Source organism: Crinia signifera, chromosome 3, assembly GCF_055691185.1.
Source record: "Crinia signifera chromosome 3, ASM5569118v1, whole genome shotgun sequence".
NCBI classification, from domain to species: domain Eukaryota; kingdom Metazoa; phylum Chordata; class Amphibia; order Anura; family Myobatrachidae; genus Crinia; species Crinia signifera.
Window position 1 is genome coordinate 262,478,233 of NC_139219.1, and position 20,079 is coordinate 262,498,311.

At 45.4% G+C, this 20,079-nt stretch overlaps 1 protein-coding gene across 5 annotated transcripts in view; it reads left to right on the forward strand.

Moving 5' to 3' along the window:
- Positions 1-20,079, forward strand: part of DOCK10 (dedicator of cytokinesis 10) — a 341,015-nt gene that overhangs the window by 285,025 nt on the left and 35,911 nt on the right. For 4 of the 5 annotated variants that reach the window (XM_083177979.1, XM_083177977.1, XM_083177976.1 and 1 more), the window contains 5 exons: positions 3,083-3,140; positions 6,627-6,725; positions 7,127-7,233; positions 8,354-8,476; positions 10,383-10,496. In XM_083177979.1, the coding sequence (XP_083034105.1) occupies positions 3,083-3,140; positions 6,627-6,725; positions 7,127-7,233; positions 8,354-8,476; positions 10,383-10,496 (501 nt within the window). The remainder of the gene's footprint in view (positions 1-3,082; positions 3,141-6,626; positions 6,726-7,126; positions 7,234-8,353; positions 8,477-10,382; positions 10,497-20,079) is intronic. The other variant, XM_083177980.1, reaches the window with a different exon arrangement.

A 20,079-nucleotide genomic window follows, 5' to 3' on the forward strand; every position in this document is an offset into this window, starting at 1 on the left:
ATCGCCGGAGGGAGGTCGCGGTGGGGGTGTTTTTTCCGCGAATCGGGGGGGGGGGTCACGGGGGAGGGTTTGCCGCGATTCGCGGGAGGGGTTGGTCGCGGGGTGGTGGTTATGCCGCGAATTGCGGGAGGGGTCGTGGGGGGGGTTCTTTTTGCAGCGAATCGCGGGAGGGGGGGTCGCGGGGGTGTTTTTGCTGCGAATCGCGGTAGGGGGGGTCGCGGGGGAGCGGGTGTTTTTGCCGCAAATCGCGGGAGGGGGGGGGGCGCGGGGGGGGGGGAGGTTTTGCCGCAAATCGCGGGAGGGGGGCGCTCACCTGGTGGCTGTGGAGTAGCAGTGCTGGGCAACATGGGAAGGCAGTGGGTGTCTGGCCCTGTCTGTGGGCTCACTGGGCTGGTTCTCTGTCACATACCTCCCAACATGACCCTCTCCAGGAGGGACACAATGCTCTGTTTCTAGACTTCCCCTTAATGTATGATTGCCATCACCTGTTTTAAACAGGTTAATTTCTCAGAAAGGTGTTCAGCACAGATGAAGGCAATCACACATTAAGAGGAAAGTCCAGGAACAGAGCGTTATAGACACAGACACCCGCTTTGAGTGACAGATGTAGCCAAATATATAGGAGATAAGTACTACTAATTAATAAATCATCAGGCTTCATAGCAGCTCACAAAAAATGTCTGTTCTTTCGTATGCTAAATTCCGACCTATATGTTTTCATAGGATTTGTTGAGCTTGGATTAGATATTTGTGCGACTGCCTGGTAAAGTTAGATAAGGAAATAGCTATTCCCTGGCAGATTTCCCCACCTAAAGAGATCTCATTAGAATAGCAATCATCATATGTCTCAAATATACAACATGGAAATAGACTGCCATTGTTATCAAGGGATATATGTAGAAATTGCAATATACAGTATATAGTCTCATAAATCATATAAAGATTGTAATTACAAGCAAAGGGGGGAATTTACTAAGATGTGTATTCTACAGTACTTCACATGTGATGTTGCTATGGGCAACTAATCAGAATCTACTTATTTATTTGGCACCCTCTAGACGATAATAGACAGGGTCTGATTGATTGCGCATAGCAACATCACATGTGAAATAGAATACACATCTTAGTAAATTTCCCCCTAAGTGTTTTTCAGTAATTATATATTGCAATAAATATACCTTGATCCACCTGCTTTTATACTTGGTATACAAGGAGGGACAGAGGTAAAAAGAAAAAGGAGGGGTTAGAGAGGGAGCCAGAGGGGAAAGTAAGAGGGGGGAGTAGAGAGGAAAAAAGAGAGAGGGGGAGAGAGGAGATAGAGAAGGAAAAAAATTAGAGGGGGAGAAACAGGAAGGGGGGCATAACTTATTTTGCTTGCATTGACGTACATAGTCTACCACACGTCAGGTACTATAGTTTGTCAATTGCATACAGAAAAAAGATTCAAAATAATATAACACAGAAAGTTATCTCTAATGCTTGATTGAGCCATTGTCTAGACATCCCACAGGCTCGGCAGAAAGTCTCCTTGCTTCAGAAATGTAAGCAGATGGTTCTGGTTAAGAGTTTTGGTGCAGTAATGCTCTTGCCTATGCTTCCAAGATAAACTTTTTCCACTTTCACTGTAGTGAGAGTGGAATTTATGACTTAAGAACTATAGTTTTCGCCTATCCGTCATTCTACATGTACACATTCAGTATTTCATACTTCTTTCTATTGCCTGACATAATCTGTACATACTTGAGCAGCCTGTAACATATTTATGTTATAGATAAAAGGGCATACTGCTTACATGCCAAGAGCATTAATGTAACATGAGAATCATGCTGCCATAGGTGCAGGGAGTGCAGCTGCTATGGGGCCCAGAGCTGAGAGGGGACCACCTTCCCTGTCACAGTTACATCAGGGTTGCCTACCCTCCCGGAATGCCGGGAGGGTCCCGGAAATCGGGTCCCCTCCCGGCCCCCCGGAAAGAAGGGCAACCCTCCCGCAAAGCTGCCCGGCTCCTGCGACACACACACACACACCCGCCGGCACCCGCGACCCCCCCCCCCCCCTCGGCGGGTGGGGTCCATGGGTCAAATGACGCGAATCGCACCATTTTAGCCCCGCCCACCGCCGTGCAATGCCTTTAAAATGGCATTGCACGGCGGTGGGCAAGGCTGAAACGGCATGAGCGCCCTGGCCACACCCACAAACAAGTAGCCACACGTGTGGCTCTGCCTCGCCCCACCCCTTTTTACTCCCCACACGCCCGCCCCCCTGAGCTGGCTGCCTTCTCCTGGAAAGGGCAGCCAGAAAGTAGGTAAGTATGCGTTACATGTGTTATATGCTTTTTAATCATTGGATGGTACATAGGGGCCCTTACAAAATGTTGCCTTGGAGCCTGCCACTATATCTAGGTATGCCCCTGGGCCTGCTCACTGTAATGTGGTATAAAATGAACTGGAGGGCATACTAGTAATACAACTGGTAAACTTTAATGTGCATAAAATTAAATGGGAACATGGTCATAATGTGATCTTGGGGTACTGTGTAGCAAAAGCATGGCTACTAGCTGCGATAAATATTCATTACCGCCATGCCGATCAGCGTTTAACTCAAAACTTGATTGTATATCATTGCTCGATGGTACACGCCACCTAATTTACAGCTCGATCCCTATACTGTAAAGGCTCACAACTGCCCTAGATGGAATGTGCAGCTGAAACACCTCTCCACCCATCCCGACCTACAGCGATGCCATGCGCCTGTTTTGTGTGGCATAAAAAAATAGTCTCAGTACTTTCCCGATAGACCTGTATCAAGGGTTTTAAAAAAGTCCATGAGGGAAACATTATTAACATTATTGAAATGAAGGGAAGTATTACAACACGAAGACATGCACTGAAACTGGCTGGGTGTCATTTCTTACGGTACTTGGCTCATAAGCCCATGGTAACATACATGCATTTTATGTGGATATTTGAATCAACTTTATTGGCCATTTATGCTTGCACACACATTTGGACAGTATAGTTCTAGGAAAACGTTTCTCTTACATGAACATCAGGGTGTCAAAGTATTTTTTATATCTTTTCAGGCAGCCATGTGCTACGTCCATATTGCCGCATTAATTGCAGAGTATTTAAAAAGGAAAGGTAAGATACGTCTGTAAGCCATCAACATAACGCTTGTTTTTTGTTTAAATGACCTCTATGTGCTCTTGTGGAAGACAGTGGAACACATGTGGGGAATACTGTATGTGAACAATAAGATGTAATAAATATGTATGCACTAGCACATTTTATATTACATTATGCCTCAATACTGTGTAGTAGTCATAGATCATATTGCTTGGTGTAGTGAAAGGCTTGGCCATGTGCCGTTATCCCCTTTCCAATGTCGTACCTTTCCCGTCACATGCTTTCTACGTGTCGTGCCTTTCCCATTGTGTGTCTTTCCCGTGTCTCTTTCTCCATTATTGCTCCTATTGTTACCTTCTATTGAATTATGTCAATATGCTTTTGTAATATATAGTCTCAATGGCCATGTAGCTGGGTCCACTACTATTCATTTACGGTTGCAAAAAATTTCCCTAAACATTTGTCGCATTGCCGCATTTATTATATATAAAAAATTGTTATGTAGGGTTATATTTCTTACAAATGTAATAAAAACGTAGGCTAATAAAAAGTATGCATGTTTCCTGCTTTCATTACACCTCCAAGAAATGAACGACTTACAAACAGTATATGATCAAAATGTCCCACAATATACACAGTCAGTATGTAAGCAGGAGAATGCCTGTGTTGGGATCCCAGGTAACCGTGTGCTTACCAGCATTCTTCCCGTTAGAACACCTGCACAGATAAATAGCATTAGACTGGTGTTTGGAACCTGGCACAGGTATTATGATTAGGATATACTGTAGAGCCTGATCAGATGTTGCTAATGCAATCTTAACTGAGGATTTTTAGGCAGACCCCCACCCCACAAATGATCACGTAGACGCTGGTGCCATGTTTTCTGCGTATGGGTTCGGAGTTGTATAATGAGACCCGCTCCCTAAAAACAGTTGTGATATGCCTGTGGTTAAGCCACCAATCCCAGTTACCACCCTGAGATGGCCAAAGACTGTCAGTAAACTTTGAGACCGTCATTGTATAAATGTATGAATTAGGCCAGGGGTGGGTTGTCCATAGACCTTACAGGAAGATTCCTGGTAGGCCATCACACCTGCGGGACCATCTGTCAGCAAGTGACTTTTCTTTTAAGATGTGGCCCTGCCCAGAGTAGTGCCCCATCCTCCCTCCCACACAAGCAGCCTCTGCCAGTTCCCAGACAGAGAACCCAACATTGGGCGCGTGTCCATTTCCATTATGACATCTGTTAAAGGGACAGGAGTGGGTGCTATCTGGGGAGGTTACAATTTCTAGGGTGTTTCTGGGCTCCACTGGGAGAGATATTTGTGAAATTCAGGGGTTTATGGTAATGAATTGTTTGAGCAAAGACTACAAAACCTCCATTTTAGTAGACAGTCTCAGTGGGGGTAGGTGGGTATTATGGGAAATGTTGAGGTTTGATGTTTATCATAGCAGCTTAAGGTCTGAGGCCCACTAAACTGCAAAGCATATTGAAACCAACAGCTTCCCCAAAGGTGTTATGATGTACTGTAGTAATCAATCTATTTTGGTGTTAGTAGCACCTACATTTGAAGTCATAACATTCACCTCCTTTGGTCCCATTTCATCTCTCCACATGCTTCCATGCAGTTAACCCCTTCCCGACATATGACGTACATTTACGTCATATGTCGGTTGAGGGGGAATCAAGCCAGCTCACGGAGTGAGCTGGCTTGAAAGAGAGCAGGTAATGGCTGTATATTACAGCCAGGTCCCTGCTCTCACGGCCACGAGCGGCGAGTTCGCCGATCGTGGCCGTTTAACCCTTTAAGCACCGCGGGCAAAGCGACCGCAGTGCTTAAATAGCTGATCGGAGGGGGGGCGCCCCCCTCTGGCGCCGATCGGGGCCCCCCGCGGCGAGATCGGAGGGTGCCGATCGGTTGCCATGGTAGCCAGGGGTCTAATGTAGACCCCTGTGCTGGCCGTGTCAGTATTCCTATTACATCCTGCCTGAGGCAGGATGTAATAGAAAGTGCTGAAAATCACTACGTTCAGCCATAGAGCTCTATGGCTGAACCTAGTACAGGCGATCGCGCCCCCTAGTGGTCAAGTACACTAGGGGGCCTTGTAGTAAAAGTAAAAAAAAAAAAAAAAAAAAAATATTAAAAGTTCAAATCACCCCCCTTTCCCCATTTCACAAATAAAAATAAATAAAAAATAAAAAAAATAAACATATTTGGTATCGCCGCGTTCCTAAAAGTCCGATCTATTAAAATATAACATTAGTTATCCCGCACGGTTAAAGGCGTAAACGGAAAATAATTCCAAACGCCAAAACTACGTTTTTTGTTCGCATCGCGTACCCAAAAAAAAATAACTAAAAGAGATCAGAAAGTCGCCCATATCCCATAATTAAAATAATTAAAAAGTACACTTCAGCCCGCAAAAAATGAGCCCTCACCCAGGTCCGTAGGTGGAAAAATAAAAAAGTTATAAGCCGCAGAACATGGCGACGCGACGCAAATTAGAAAAACCGTAAAAGTTGCGATTTTTTTTTTTAGTGGTAAAACATAACGAAAACTATATAAGTTTGGTATTACCAGAATCGTAACGACCCATAGAATAAAGATAACCCATCATTTTAAACGAACTATGAACTCCAAAAAAACCGTAACCAGCGCAAAATTGTGGAATGGCGTTTTTTTTTTTTTTTACCCCACATTGAATTATTTCCTGATTCCCCAGAATATTATACGGTATAGTAAATGGTACCATTACAAAGTACAACTTGTCCCGCAAAAAAAAAGCCCTCATGTGTCTATATAGCCGGAAAATTAAAAAAGTTACGCTTATTTGAACGCAAGGAGGAAAAAAAAAAAAAATTAACATAAAAGGCAATGTCGGGAAGGGGTTAATGACTTTCAGCACTCTGATTGGTGGATAGCTCCAGCCATCCACCAGTCAACATACTGACAACCATTCACTGTCTGAATGCAGGCTGAGAGGCAGGAAGATAATGCTTGGCTCTAATTGGTGGATAGCTCCAGCCATTCACCTATCAGCATGGTGAAAGCCATTCACTGTCTGCCTTCAGGCTGGGCTGTTTCTGATTGTGTGCAATTCACCATCAGATGGAGCAGGCAGCTTTCTCTACTGCCTCTCAAGAAGCTAAGGAGGCAGATGCTCACAACCCAATCTGCCCCAGCTCAAAGTCCTCTAGAATTGGGGGCCCATGAGCAGCTGAGCTCATATGTTAAGATGGCCATGACTCCTCTCCTGACCGGGCCCGTAATCAGAGTCAGCTCATCATTCTCAACCCAACCTGTGAAAGCGGCTTGCTTAGATTCCCCTCAACAACATTCAGTTATCGGCAATATTTGGTGACAAATAACCCACTTTTTTATAAATGAGTTGTAATTTAAATGTCAGTATCTGGAATGTACCACCATTCATTCTCTGTAACATGCATGCCCTAACATCTCTGTATGGGACCTTTACTAATCTTATGTGAAACTACTGTAGGTTACTGGAAAACTGAAATCAGTCAGGCTCCAAGCATGCTGCTGGAAGAGGAAACGCTCTCTGATTATAACTCATTACTAATCTCAACGGGTGTAAAAAGTGAGTTCCCTAACACCGCATGTGACATGGTCGTGGAGGGAAGTTTGTAATGAATGCTTGATTTCGGCTATTTGCTTGTTGCATGTTGACGTAGTGATACTTTATAATTTTGTTGAATGGAATCGAATTCAATTGCCAATGGCTCCCATATGAGGAGTAAGCTGCTGACAAGAAGCAGAAAGAATGGGGCATTTGGGCTGCATGACCAGCTTAAACAGGGGAATCATTTGTGGCTATCACTCATTGGTTACAACGTATTGCAGTAACAAAATATATTGCAGCATTATAGATATACTGCATTGTACTGCATATCCCTATATGGTGCATTCCATGCAATGCAGCCATACTTGTTTAATTAGGTTGTGGAGTGTGAAGCACTAATGTAGTAACTTCATTTGTAGGTTTATTTTCCATGGGGTGGCCAGCCTTTCAGAGCATCACTCCAAATATCAGGGAAGAAGGGGCGATGAAGGAAGACTCAGGGATGCAAGATACCCCCTACAATGAGGTAAGAGCATGATATAAGAAAGGATACTACTCTACTACATTACTCCAAATACGCATTACCAACATGCAAACCCTACTTACAGTAAGTCACCCACACACCATACTGTATTTCACCCTGTTACACTGTATAATGCACGTTGCACCTTCTCATACATACATACATACATACATACATACATACATGCATACATACATGCATACTTTATAATTAACCCCCCCCTGCATACATCTCAGTCTCCAGCCACACTTAGTAAACCACACTTACACATTCTAATCATCACCATAGTTTAGTCTAAGCCACCAAAACGTTTGCAGAACATGCAGAATGTATACATTGGCTTATTCAGATGTGGTTGGAGTTGCTATCACTGCTGCTTCCGTGGTAATACTGCAAGTAGAAGCCTCCTGTTGCAGTAGTGATCCGAGCCTCATCAAGTCTATCTCCCACCGTTGGACTGCTTACAGCAGCCTTGGCAGCAATGGCCTCTGTTTGTAAAAAAAGGGAGGAGATCACTGCCCCCCCCCCCCCAAACTGCAGCCAACTGTCAAACACACACACTATGCAAGCGCAAAGTATTGAACATCGGTATTTTGCGCACGATAGCCCTACAGTGACTTCACCTGAATGACCCCATTCTGTACATACCAACATGTTCAATGTCAGCATTATATTATTATGTCAACATTAAGAATGTAGACTTTATGATTACATAAATAATGTTTATATTTTCATATCAGCTCCTGTTCCAGTTACACTCCTTTCCCTAGTACAGCTATACCAACATACCGTATATACTGTACAGCAGGCATGTCCAAACTGTGGCCCTCCAGCTGTTGTGAAACTACACATCCCAGCATGCCTTGTAATAGTTTTAGCATTGCCTGGTAGCAATACTGTGGCATCATGGGACTTGTAGTTTCACAACAGCTGGAGGGCCATAGTTTGGACATGACTGCTGTACAGTGCACACACCAGGGTAGTTTGGTTAGAAGCCAATTAAACCACACCAACATATTAGAACATACAAACTCCAAGCAGGTAGCACAATGATGAACCTATAGCTGCAAAGCAACAATTCTATATTTTGTGTAATGTACTGTATGGCTTTGTGTCATTGCAGACAACTCTTGTAGAACAGCTGGATCTGTGTGTGGACTACCTCTGGAAATCTGAAAGATATGAGCTGATAGCTGATGTCAGCAAGCCAGTCATTGCTGTGTTTGAGAAGCAGCGGGACTTCAAAGTAAATTATTGTTTTATTTCTGAAAGATTGTTTGATGCTGTATAATCATGACAACTAGGCAGAGAGTATGACCCACATAAGCCTAGCGAAGCAACTCTGGCATTCAGGAATTACAGTACAAATCATTTCTCATTTAAAAAGCGAATTCATTTTTGGACGACATTTGCACCTGACATCGGAGCTACTATAGCACAGATGTACTGTAGTAAACTAAATCCATCCAAGCAGTTGGTTGTTTATTAAGCCTACTTTGTCTGCTGCCAGATACTGTTTGAAAAACTCATAGAATTTTTTTTTTTTTAATATTGTGCTGTTATATAATGTTGTAACATCTAAGGCACAGGTTCTCAAATTTGGTCCTCAGGACTCCACACAGTGCATGTTTTGCAGAATCACAAGTAAAATACTTAGCTCCACCTGTGGATCTTTTATAATGTGTCAATGAGTAATGAATGCACCTGTGCACCTGCTGGGTGACCTGGAAAATGTGGTCTGTGTGGGATCCTGAGGAACGAGTTTGAGAACCCATGATCTAAGGAAAGGTAAATGTTAAAGATCATAGTCTATTATGTTTTCTCAGGCAATTTCTGGCTCTGATCGTTGATTAGTTATTCAGAATATTATTTGTTAGTTTGATAAAGACCGTCCCTCAAGACTATTCACTGACTTCATTCAATACACTGTTTTGTCAGCATGAGTGTAGGTTACGGTATACATTAATATTTCCTACTTTATTGTTTTACACATTTCACAATATAATCGGAGATGTGCAATTCTATTGTGGAACCATTTTCTGCCAGTAGGCCACATTCATCAAGCAAATGGGGCAAACTGGGAAATAGTGTACATCAAAGCCTACACCCCTACCTCCCTAGTAATGCCTGGTTGTTATTATTATTATTATTATTATTATTATTATTATTATTATTATGGTTTCATAAATGTTATAATAAGTGCATGGCACATCTGGAATTTTGTGATTGGTAAATGACCATTAACTTGTATAGCACAGTACTGCCCCATTTGAGACTTAAGTCAGCAGAAAATAACAGCTTGTATTTACTTTTATACTGTAGTATATTGTTGTTGTTTTGTTTATATGGTCAGGGTGGAAACTAGGATTTTCCACAGCAGGGGCAAGGTAGTAATGTGCCTCCGCTCCGTCTCCCACTCCCCCTTCCCCACCATGGGTTTCACATCCAGCATCTGAGACATGCCGCCCCCTAGCCGCCACACCCTCCCCCTTTGTTGCGGCTCTGATGTGATGCCACAAAATTCTGCTTCACCATACAGTATGGATATTGAGATTTGTACAAGAAACATAGAGAGGCCCACCAAGCAGAATTCAATCAGCATAGCTGTAATAATAACAAGAAATTAAATAGAATAAAATATAATGAGCAAGGTGTGGACCAATTTGTTGTACAGTAAATTCCTGCTTTATTAACACTAATTTTATTGAGAAATATTGATAAATAGTGGCTCTGAAACTACTGTAGGTATCTGGATGTCTGATAGACAATGTCTAGGTCAACAGTCAATCCGCCAAACGGTTGGCATGCACAAAAAGTTGACACATAAAAAATTCCACATGTAAAAAATCATGGGAATGGGAAAGTGTGCCAAGCATAGCAGTAGTGGAGCCAGTGAAGTGAGCTATGCCAGGGTACGCGATATATGATCGACGTGGTGTCACATTGACACCAAAAACTTGTGTCGATCTTTTCACGTGTCGACCTTTCCATGTAAACCTTTTGTGGTCAAATTAATAACTGTCAACCTAGACATTGCCTGTGAGCTATACCGCGCCCATTATAATGTCATGTAGATTTAGACAAGGGTAATAATGAACATGCAAGCAGTAATTCGTATGCTTTCTTTTTCCTCTATGTGCCCACATTTATAGAGGCTGTCAGAGCTGTATTACCGAATTCACAGATCCTATCTAAAAATTGCAGAAGTTGTAAATGCAGAGAAGAGGTTATTTGGGCGTTATTATCGAGTCGCCTTTTACGGCCAGGTAAGACGAAATGAAATCATTGATGTTATTCATAAGACTGATGTTGTTCAGCAATGATCTCATTTGCCAAGGTACAAACGATTGCATCATACCAAGACATCAATATGCCCGCTAACACGACATACATAATGATAATATTGTTTGGAATCCAGCCCAAATATGTTCTACTGTACATCACTGCGCTCTCACAAATATATACTGACTTTCAGTATGTTACTATATAACAGTGACGTGCAGTGGTGGCTGGGAACAGAGAGGCACTGTCACAGCCACCACCGCACCCTCATCCCTGGTCCGACCGATGGTGACATCCAACACCCCCCCCCCCCCCGCGCTAGCGGCAATGGGGCAATGGATACCCCCCATGCCGCAACAACATCTGATCCTCCGCACAATTCCCCCCCACACCCCCTAACATCTGAACCTCTGCCCCACAGCCTCCACAAGCGGCACACACACACAGCACAATTTTGCGCAACACTGCTTACCTAAGCAGTACGCAGTGACTGGCACCCAGAGCACCGGGCGGGAGGCAGAAGAGAGACCCCAGAGAGGAGAGGGTAAGAGACGGCATGGAGCACGAGCCTGGCTCCGTGCATCCCCCTTCCCCCCCAGCGACGGCAATACAAGTCGGGGGACGAGCTGTGCAGTGGTGCACTGTGCGGCTCGAATCTCCTATATATTTGGCTACATCTGTCACTCAAAGTGGGTGTCTGTGTCTATAACGCTCTGTTCCTGGACTTTCCTCTTAATGTGTGATTGCCTTCATCTGTGCTGAACACCTTTCTGAGAAATTAACCTGTTTAAAACAGGTGATGGCAATCATACATTAAGGGGAAGTCTAGAAACAGAGCATTGTGTCCCTCCTGGAGAGGGTCATGTTGGGAGGTATGTGACAGAGAACCAGCCCAGTGAGCCCACAGACAGGGCCAGACACCCACTGCCTTCCCATGTTGCCCAGCACTGCTACTCCACAGCCACCAGGTGAGCGCCCCCCTCCCGCGATTTGCGGCAAAACCTCCCCCCCCCCGCGCCCCCCTCCCGCGATTTGCGGCAAAAACACCCGCTCCCCCGCGACCCCCCCTACCGCGATTCGCAGCAAAAACACCCCCGCGACCCCCCCTCCCGCGATTCGCTGCAAAAAGAACCCCCCCACGACCCCTCCCGCAATTCGCGGCATAACCACCACCCCGCGACCAACCCCTCCCGCGAATCGCGGCAAACCCTCCCCCGTGACCCCCCCCCCCCCCCCGATTCGCGGAAAAAACACCCCCACCGCGACCTCCCTCCGGCGATTCGCGGCAAAAAGGACCCCCCCGCGACCCCCCCTTGCACGATTAGCGGCACCCCCCCTGCGACCCCCCTCCCGCGATTCGCGGCACCCCCCCCCCCCTAAATTCGCAGCAGCCCCAGGATTAAATGGCACAAGCAAAACACTGACATGGCTATGGTCGACAATGAAAAAGGTTGTCATGAGTTTTTGAAGATTTATTTTTAATTTTTTTAATTTTTTCATATTCATTGTCATGTGTCGACATGGACACCAATGAAGTGGCACACTTATGTCAACATTTACATGTGTTGACCTTTCTGTGTTGATTTTTTCTTGTGGCGATTCGCGTCACACCCCCCCCGCAACCCCCCCTCCCGCGATTCGCGGCACCCCCCGTGACCCCCCACCTCCCGCAATTCGCGGCAACCCCCCACCGGAACCCCTGTGAACCCCGCCCTCCCGCGATTCGCGGCACCCACCCCCGCGACCCCCTCTCCCGCAATTCGCGGCACCCCCCCGTGATTCGCGGCAGCTCCAGAATTAAATTGCACATGGAAAACACTGACATGGCTATGGTCGACAATCAAAAAGGTTGACATGAGTTTTTTAAGTTTTTTTTTCATTTTTTGAATATTTTCATATTCATTCTCATGTATCGACATGGACACCAATGAAGTGCCACACTTATGTCAACATTTACATGTGTTGACCTTTCTGTGTTGATTTTTTTCTTGTGGCGATTCGCGTCACACCCCCCGCAACCCCCCTTCCGGCGATTCGCGGCACCCCGGCACCCCCCCGCGACCCCCCCCCCTCCCGCAATTCGCGGCAACCCCCCACCGGAACCCCCATGAACCCCACTCTCCCGCGATTCGCGGCACCCACCCCCCGCAACCCCCCCCTCCCGCAAATCGCGGCACCCCCCGCGATTCGCAGCAGCCCCAGGATTAAATGGCACATGGAAAACACTGACATGGCTATGGTCGACAATGAAAAAGGTTGACATGAGTTTTTGAAGTTTTTTTTTTTATTTTTTGAATATTTTCATATTCATTCTCATGTGTCGACATGGACACCAATGAAGTGCCACACTTATGTCAACATTTACATGTGTTGACCTTTCTGTGTTGATTTTTTCTTGTGGCGATTTGCGTCACACCCCCCCCACCCCCACCCCCCCACAACCCCCACTCCCGCGATTCACGGCACACACACACCTCCCCCGCGATTCTCGGCACCCCACCCCGTGACCCCCCCTCCCGTGATTCACGGCACACCCCCGCGACCCCCCCTCCCATGATTCGCCGCAACCCCCGCCCCGTAACCCCCCCTCCCGCGATTCACGGCACCCACCCCCGCGATCCCCCCTCCCGCAATTCGCGGCACCCTCCCGCAATTCGCGGCACCCCCCCGCGATTCGCGGCAGCTCCAGAGTTAAATTGCACATGGAAAACACTGACATGGCTATGGTCGACAATGAAAAAGGTTGACATGAGTTTTTGAATTTTTTTTTTTCATTTTTTGAATGTTTTCATATTCATTCTCATGTGTCGACATGGACACCAATGAAGTGCCACACTTATGTCAACATATACATGTGTTGACCTTTCTGTGTTGATTTTTTCTTGTGGCGATTCGCGTCACACCCCCCCCCCCCGCAACCCCCACTCCCGCGATTCACGGCACACACACACACCCCCCCCGCGATTCTCGGCACCCCACCCCGTGACCCCCCCTCCCGTGATTCACGGCACACCCCCCGCGACCCCCCCTACCATGATTCGCCGCAACCCCCGCCCCCGTAACCCCCCTCCCGCGATTCTCTGCAATCCCTCCCCTCCCGCGATTCGCAGCATCCACCCCCCCCACAACCCCCCCTCCTGCAATTCGCGGCACCCCCCCGCGACCCCCCCCTCCTGCAATTCGCGGCACCCTTCGCGACCCCCCCTCCCGCGATTTGCGGACACCTAAGTTGCAATACAGGGCATCTTTCATACAATTCTAACCATATTTCTCATATACAAACGTTCACAAATGAAGGGGGCGCAGCCCCTTACGACGGTGTGAAGAGCGCCCGTAGGGCGCGATGAATCACCTAGTGACTATATAAGCGGCACCTATAACAGAGCCTCGTGTTAATAAGGGACGTGCTTTCTGCCTATATGAAAGCACGCCCCTGTCAGTGAGGAGTCACCACTGTCCCCAATCACATCTGCCTCAGTGACAGGGGCGTGCTTTCATATAGGCAGAAAGCACGTCCCTGTCACTGAGGCACTGCTATAGGTGCCGTGTATACACCTTTTTTAAATGGGTTTTTGCTGCCGGGTGCTCTGTCCCTCCCACTGCCCACCCCCTGCATCTAATACTATACTATAGGCAGCGGGAGGCACCGCACTTGGTGCCTCCTAAACTAATAAAAATGGAGAAAAAATTATTAAAATAATACAAAGCATATCTTATGACACATAATATGTGTCATAAGTATTTTCTTTGTATTATTTTATTACATTAATCATTAATGACAGGGGAGGCACTGCCTCCCCTGCCTCCCCTGACTGCACGTCCCTGCTATATAATATTAATGGGGAATGTGTGTGGCTGGCAGCCCAAGCATTTTTTACACTCCTTGCATTATTTATCTCTTATTATGCATAAAACATTGCTTGTTTTTGTAAAAAGGCTTAAATGAATATTTATTTCAGTTTATTCAATGCAGAAACGTAAGCAAGTTTTGCAGAGAAATTAGAATGTATTTAAACCAGTTGCATTTTTAACAAAACCAGTTTGGGTTAATATACCCAGTATTGTAGCTTTGATACATTTGTAATTAATATGCAATTCATGTAACCAGGACCAGGTTTGGGAACCAATCCTGTACATACAACTGTCTTTTGTGAATGGGTTTGATGTGCATTTAATGCTTAATGTGCAGTTTATATTACAGGTTGAGTATCCCTTATCTGAAATGCTCAGGACCACGAGCATTTTGGATAAGGGATTTGTAAGGTTTTTGGATTTTTTTTTTACATACTTACCTGGTCTCACGATGGTCTCACGTCGTCCCCCGGTGGACATCAGGATCTTCTTCAGCAGTCCCAGGGGTGCATTGCATGAGTTTGCAGGTGTACCAGTGATGTAACGCACTCCTGGGACTGCTGAAGAAGATCCGAAAGGCCGCCGTGGACATCGGGGGACTTGGTAAGTACGAAAAAGGGGCGTGGGGGGGGGGACACACAAAAAATCCGAAATATTCTAAAAAAACCTGTGTTTTTTGGAATATTTCGGATAAGAGATCTCCGGAGACTCTACCTGTATTATAATGTCTACAAATTGGGTGTTTTCAGATGGGTATGGGTCAGGTTTGGGTCAGGTTTGAGTCAGGCCTAACATAATGCCAGGTCTGCTATTTAAAGTTTTGATTTCCGGAGTAAGAGCAGTGATGTCATACATGCATATCCCTAGCTGCAGGATTACTGTGATGGAGCTACAGCACAACACAACTTATCTTGCCTGTAGGGTGCCACAATTGTAAATTTCACATTTAAATGTTTTCTGAATTTAGCATTATAATCTGCTTATAAAACACATTTATATGTAGGGAAGCCAATGCAGACAGTTCCTAATTTGCATTCAAGTCATAAACTGTGTGTATATTCATAACGCTGTTGAACTAATGTTCCCACAGGGCTGCGGGCAGAGTTTGGGCTGCCCTGAGTCACTCTCACTAAAATTATAGGAACACAGGATGCACACTGTATAAACATACAGAAATAGACTAGATTTGATTAGACCAGTGGTTCCCAATTGGGTGCCGGGGCACCGTGAGGTGTTTCCTGGTCACTTGCACAGGTGCCCTGGTTTGATAGTCCAGGACCAATTTAAATTATTAATGGGCAATGTATGGGCAAACCCAATGTGGTGGCCGCCAGTCTAAAAATATACGTGAACTAACGCAAGAGAATCCTGTGCCTCATCCAGTAACTGAACCTAAGAAAGAAGTATAATCATAATTTACTTATTTTAATATTTTTTCTGAATTTCTCAATAGGAAACTTTTGGCCGTAAAAGAAATCTCAGTTTGGCAACCACTGGTTTAGACAATTATACACTTTATATCTCCCACCACCATATAACACATAGGCCAACATTTACTAAAATGGGAGTTCTATTTTACATGGGATGATGCTATGGGCAACCAATCAGAATCTACTTCTTATTTATTTAGCATCTTCTAGAAAATAATAGACTGGTTGCCCTTAGCGACATCCCATGTGAAATAGAACTCCCATCTTAGTAAATTTCCCCCATAGAAGGAATCCCATCTATAGTAGATCAGGGTTGCCTACTCTCCTGGAATACCCGGGAGGTTCCCCAAAATTGTGCCCCCCCCCCCCCTGGAAAGGTGGGCAACCCTCCCGGATACCGGCGGCACCCTCTGCATATCACTGGCTGCAGCAGTAAATGACCACAATGCGTGGCTTTTCTGCGGAGAGGGTGGGGCTAAAGATGCAAATTGCATAATTTAGCCCGTCCCCTCCCCAAAGGCCCGCAAATTGCGGGATTTGCCATACTGGTCTCCAGTCCCCTTGATGACATCTACATCAGGCCCCGCCCCCTGAAGTGCTGCTGACAGTCTCCTATCCGGGCTTCTTCCAGAGACTTTAAAAGTAGGCAACCCTGATCTAGATTCTGGAACAGAATCACACCACAATGTGTTCTTATTCTAGGCAGTGATGTAAATACAAAAAATTACCCATATAGGTGATTTGCTAAAGCTTTGAAAAATGAAAACTGGTGATGTTGCCTATAGCAACCAGTTAGATTCTCTCTAATTTTTTAGTATGTAATATAGGAAAGAGAGCTAAAATCTGATTGGTTGCTATGGGCTACACCAGAACTTAAACTTTTAGAAGTTTTTTATAAATCCAGTCTATAGAGGCTATTGAATAGGTATGGCTGGGGCATGAGTCTAATGTTTAATACTTTGTGCTTAGATGATATAAACAATTATGAAATAGTCAAGGTTTGACTTTGTGGTCACCCTGTATTACAAGGATGGGTAACCATCGGCCCTCCAGCTGTTGTCAAACTACACATCCCAGCATCCCAGAATGCACTGCTACAGTTTTGCTATTTGCCCATGCCAAAACTGTTGCAGGGCATGCTGGGATGTGTAATTCAACAACAGCTGGAGGGCCGAAGGTTCCCCATCACTGCTGTATTGTGTAGGTGGCAATGCAACACACGTGTGGGTATTGTATCATGTAATATAAAAATCCCAATTGGGAATTTGACCCTGATAGTCCCCCACCACTAAATTGACTTCTGCTAGGTAGGTACATGTCATACACTACTTAGCATGTCTCCGCCATGGGATGGAGCAAATACAAAGTTAACATAACACCACATCTATCTGTTCTTAAGTCTGAGAATCCCTACGCTTATATAGTAATTATTTGCTTGGCCTTCAGACAGCCATAAAAAGGTGGTATACACTGTACAGTATATCACACATGGGATCAAATAAAACCGGGTCGAAGCCAAGAACCTAAGCATTCTGCTGCTGGAAGATAATTATCGGCACTTCCCCAAAACACATAGTAAAGCAGAAGGTAAAATAGATTTTCTGCTCCAGCTCATTTGCAGAAAGGAAATATCTGGCTGGCTGAGAACAGATGAAATGTGGCGTGTTTAATCCGCTGAAAGCTAGAGCACAAATGTCTTCAGACATGACTAGTTCCAAGTATCGCCCTTTAAGGATGACTCTGGCCAAGTTCTAAGCAATCAGCAGCTCAGTCTGAGTGCGCTGGTTGCTGGCCTGCTAGAGGTTCTGGAAGTCTCAACTGGGGATTACACAAAACTGCAATGACTATTAAAATCTCTCTAATATTCCGACTCAAAGTTAATGCGTACGTTTGCTCTTTTTTTCCGTCTGATCCTGTTGAAGGCTGTGGTAAGTGCCTCGTTTTTTGCTTGTCTCTTTTCTTCCCACTCACACAGAGCGACAGCTATTTATACATCTAATTTATTAATATGAGATAAGATGTCCATTTGTCACTTTGGTGAAATGTGCGAGTGCCGTACTCATTTGTGTCTGTTCACATTTCAGCATTCATGGCAGAATGTAACCATTTTTAGCTGTGTATCATCCTGTTGCTGTTTTGGTTGTTTTATCTTCAAGATAGTAGATTAACCTCTGAAGGAATTGGCTAGCACTCTTAGGGAATGTACTATTTGTTATACATAAAACAAGATCCACCAGTAATATATTATACATAGCAATGCATTATTGTTTATAGGTACAGTAATTAGGTGTTAGTTTAGATAAGAATAGCAGTCACCTTTTCAGTCGCGTCTCACCATTTGCTTCTGCTTTGAATAGCTGCGGCTCCCCCTTACATCATACAAAATTATTTATTTATTATATTTATTACCAGTTTCTTATATAGCGCACACATATTCCGCAGCGCTTTACAGAGAATATTTGAACATTCACATCAGTCCCTGCCACAGTGGAGCTTACAATCTACAGTATGTTACTATTTTCATCCTTGCTGGCGGGTCGCCAGAACGTACGCGCTGGCGACCCGCCAGCAGCCACGCCAGCGAGGAGACTGAGACGCGCGAGCGTCTCACGCGCACGCGCGTCTCACGCGCACGCGCGTCTCAGTCTCCGTCGCTAGCGCGACGGAAACCCTGTCCGTCTCCGCCTCAGGGAGACGGACAGGGTTAGGGGGGGTTAGGGGGGGTGCGGGCAGGCGGCGGGGACCCCGGGTTACCGCCGGCAAGCCGGCGGGGACCCGGGGAACGGATGGAAGCGCCGTCGGAAGGGGCGCGCGTGTGCGCGCGCGTCCCCTTCTCACCATCGCCATGGCGCTGGCGGGGGATGGCGGCTGGCGACGCCAGCGCCATCCCCTGCAAAGATGGGACCTGACCCATCTGTATATTCCCTACCACATATACACGCACACACAGACATTCTCTGGTTAATTTTTGTTAGTAACCAAATAACCTAACAGTATATTTTTAGAATGTGTTAGGAAACCGGAGTACCGGAAGCACAGGGATAATATACAAACTCCGCACAGAGCCATGGTGGGAATCGAACCCATGACCTCAGTGCTAACCATTACACCGTCTGTGCTGCCCCACAGAATGTACAGTAGCATCAAAATAATTATTTCCTATAGCTGCAGGGAAGAGCACTTTCACTTGTTATCAGGACACATGGCTCAGGTGCAGATCCTGGAGGTGTGACCATTACAATCTATCGATATTCGGCATGTACTATTCATATAAACAGTGACAAGAACACAGTAGGGCACAGAGAAGAAGTCACATATTACACTGTCTATAGTGAGCCACATACATTGCAATATTCCTCATTTTAATCAGCCACAATATATAAGTCCATAATTATTGTGTAGCTGTCCAGTCCCCACGTTATACAGCAGCAGTTGCCCCTCATCCGGGTGATCCTCACCTTTCTGGTGTTTTACGGGCATATGCTTTTATTGCCCAAAGATCAGCCCAGTTGAGGAAATCAGATTTATGTGCAGGGATTACAGGCAAAACAGAGATCAAAGCAAAAACCAGGGAATAGCAGGAAAGATCTACAGTAAGTAATGTTCAGGTAATGAATCAAATAGGAGAGTAGGTGAAATCACACTCAGGATGTGTTAGGTACAGAGTGACAGAGAACAGATTTCCCTGCAGGGTGGAGGAGCTGGAGCGAGCAGCCCACAGCTCAGTATTTCCCATAAAGTAAGAAGGGTCAGTAACACTCATTGGAGGGGCAAAAAAAGTCGAATCTGCAGCCACAGAAAATAGTCGAAAACAGAGGCACTTTCGTCGACTACAACACATAGATTGGCGAGTACTTCTCCAATTCTGGAACTGAATCGCACCATACATTCTCCGATCTACGTGTTTTTGGACTGTGAGGATTTTTCCACAAGTTGAAAAATCAACACTTGGATTGAATAGGTTGAATGGTAAGAGCCGAATTTCCGACTGTCAGAAACATCAGCACAGATTGGATATCCTCCCTAGACTGTTACCAATACCAAAGTACAGCAGGACCTCCATAGACTGGTATAAATACCAAAGTACAGCAGGACCTCCATAGACTGTTATCAATACCAAAGTACAGCAGAACCTCCATAGACTGTTACCAATACCAAAGTACAGCAGAACCTCCATAGACTGTTATCAATACCAAAGTACACAAAGTACAGCAGGACCTCCAAAGACTGTTATCAATACCAAAGTACAGCAGAACCTCCATAGACTGTTATCAATACCAAAGTA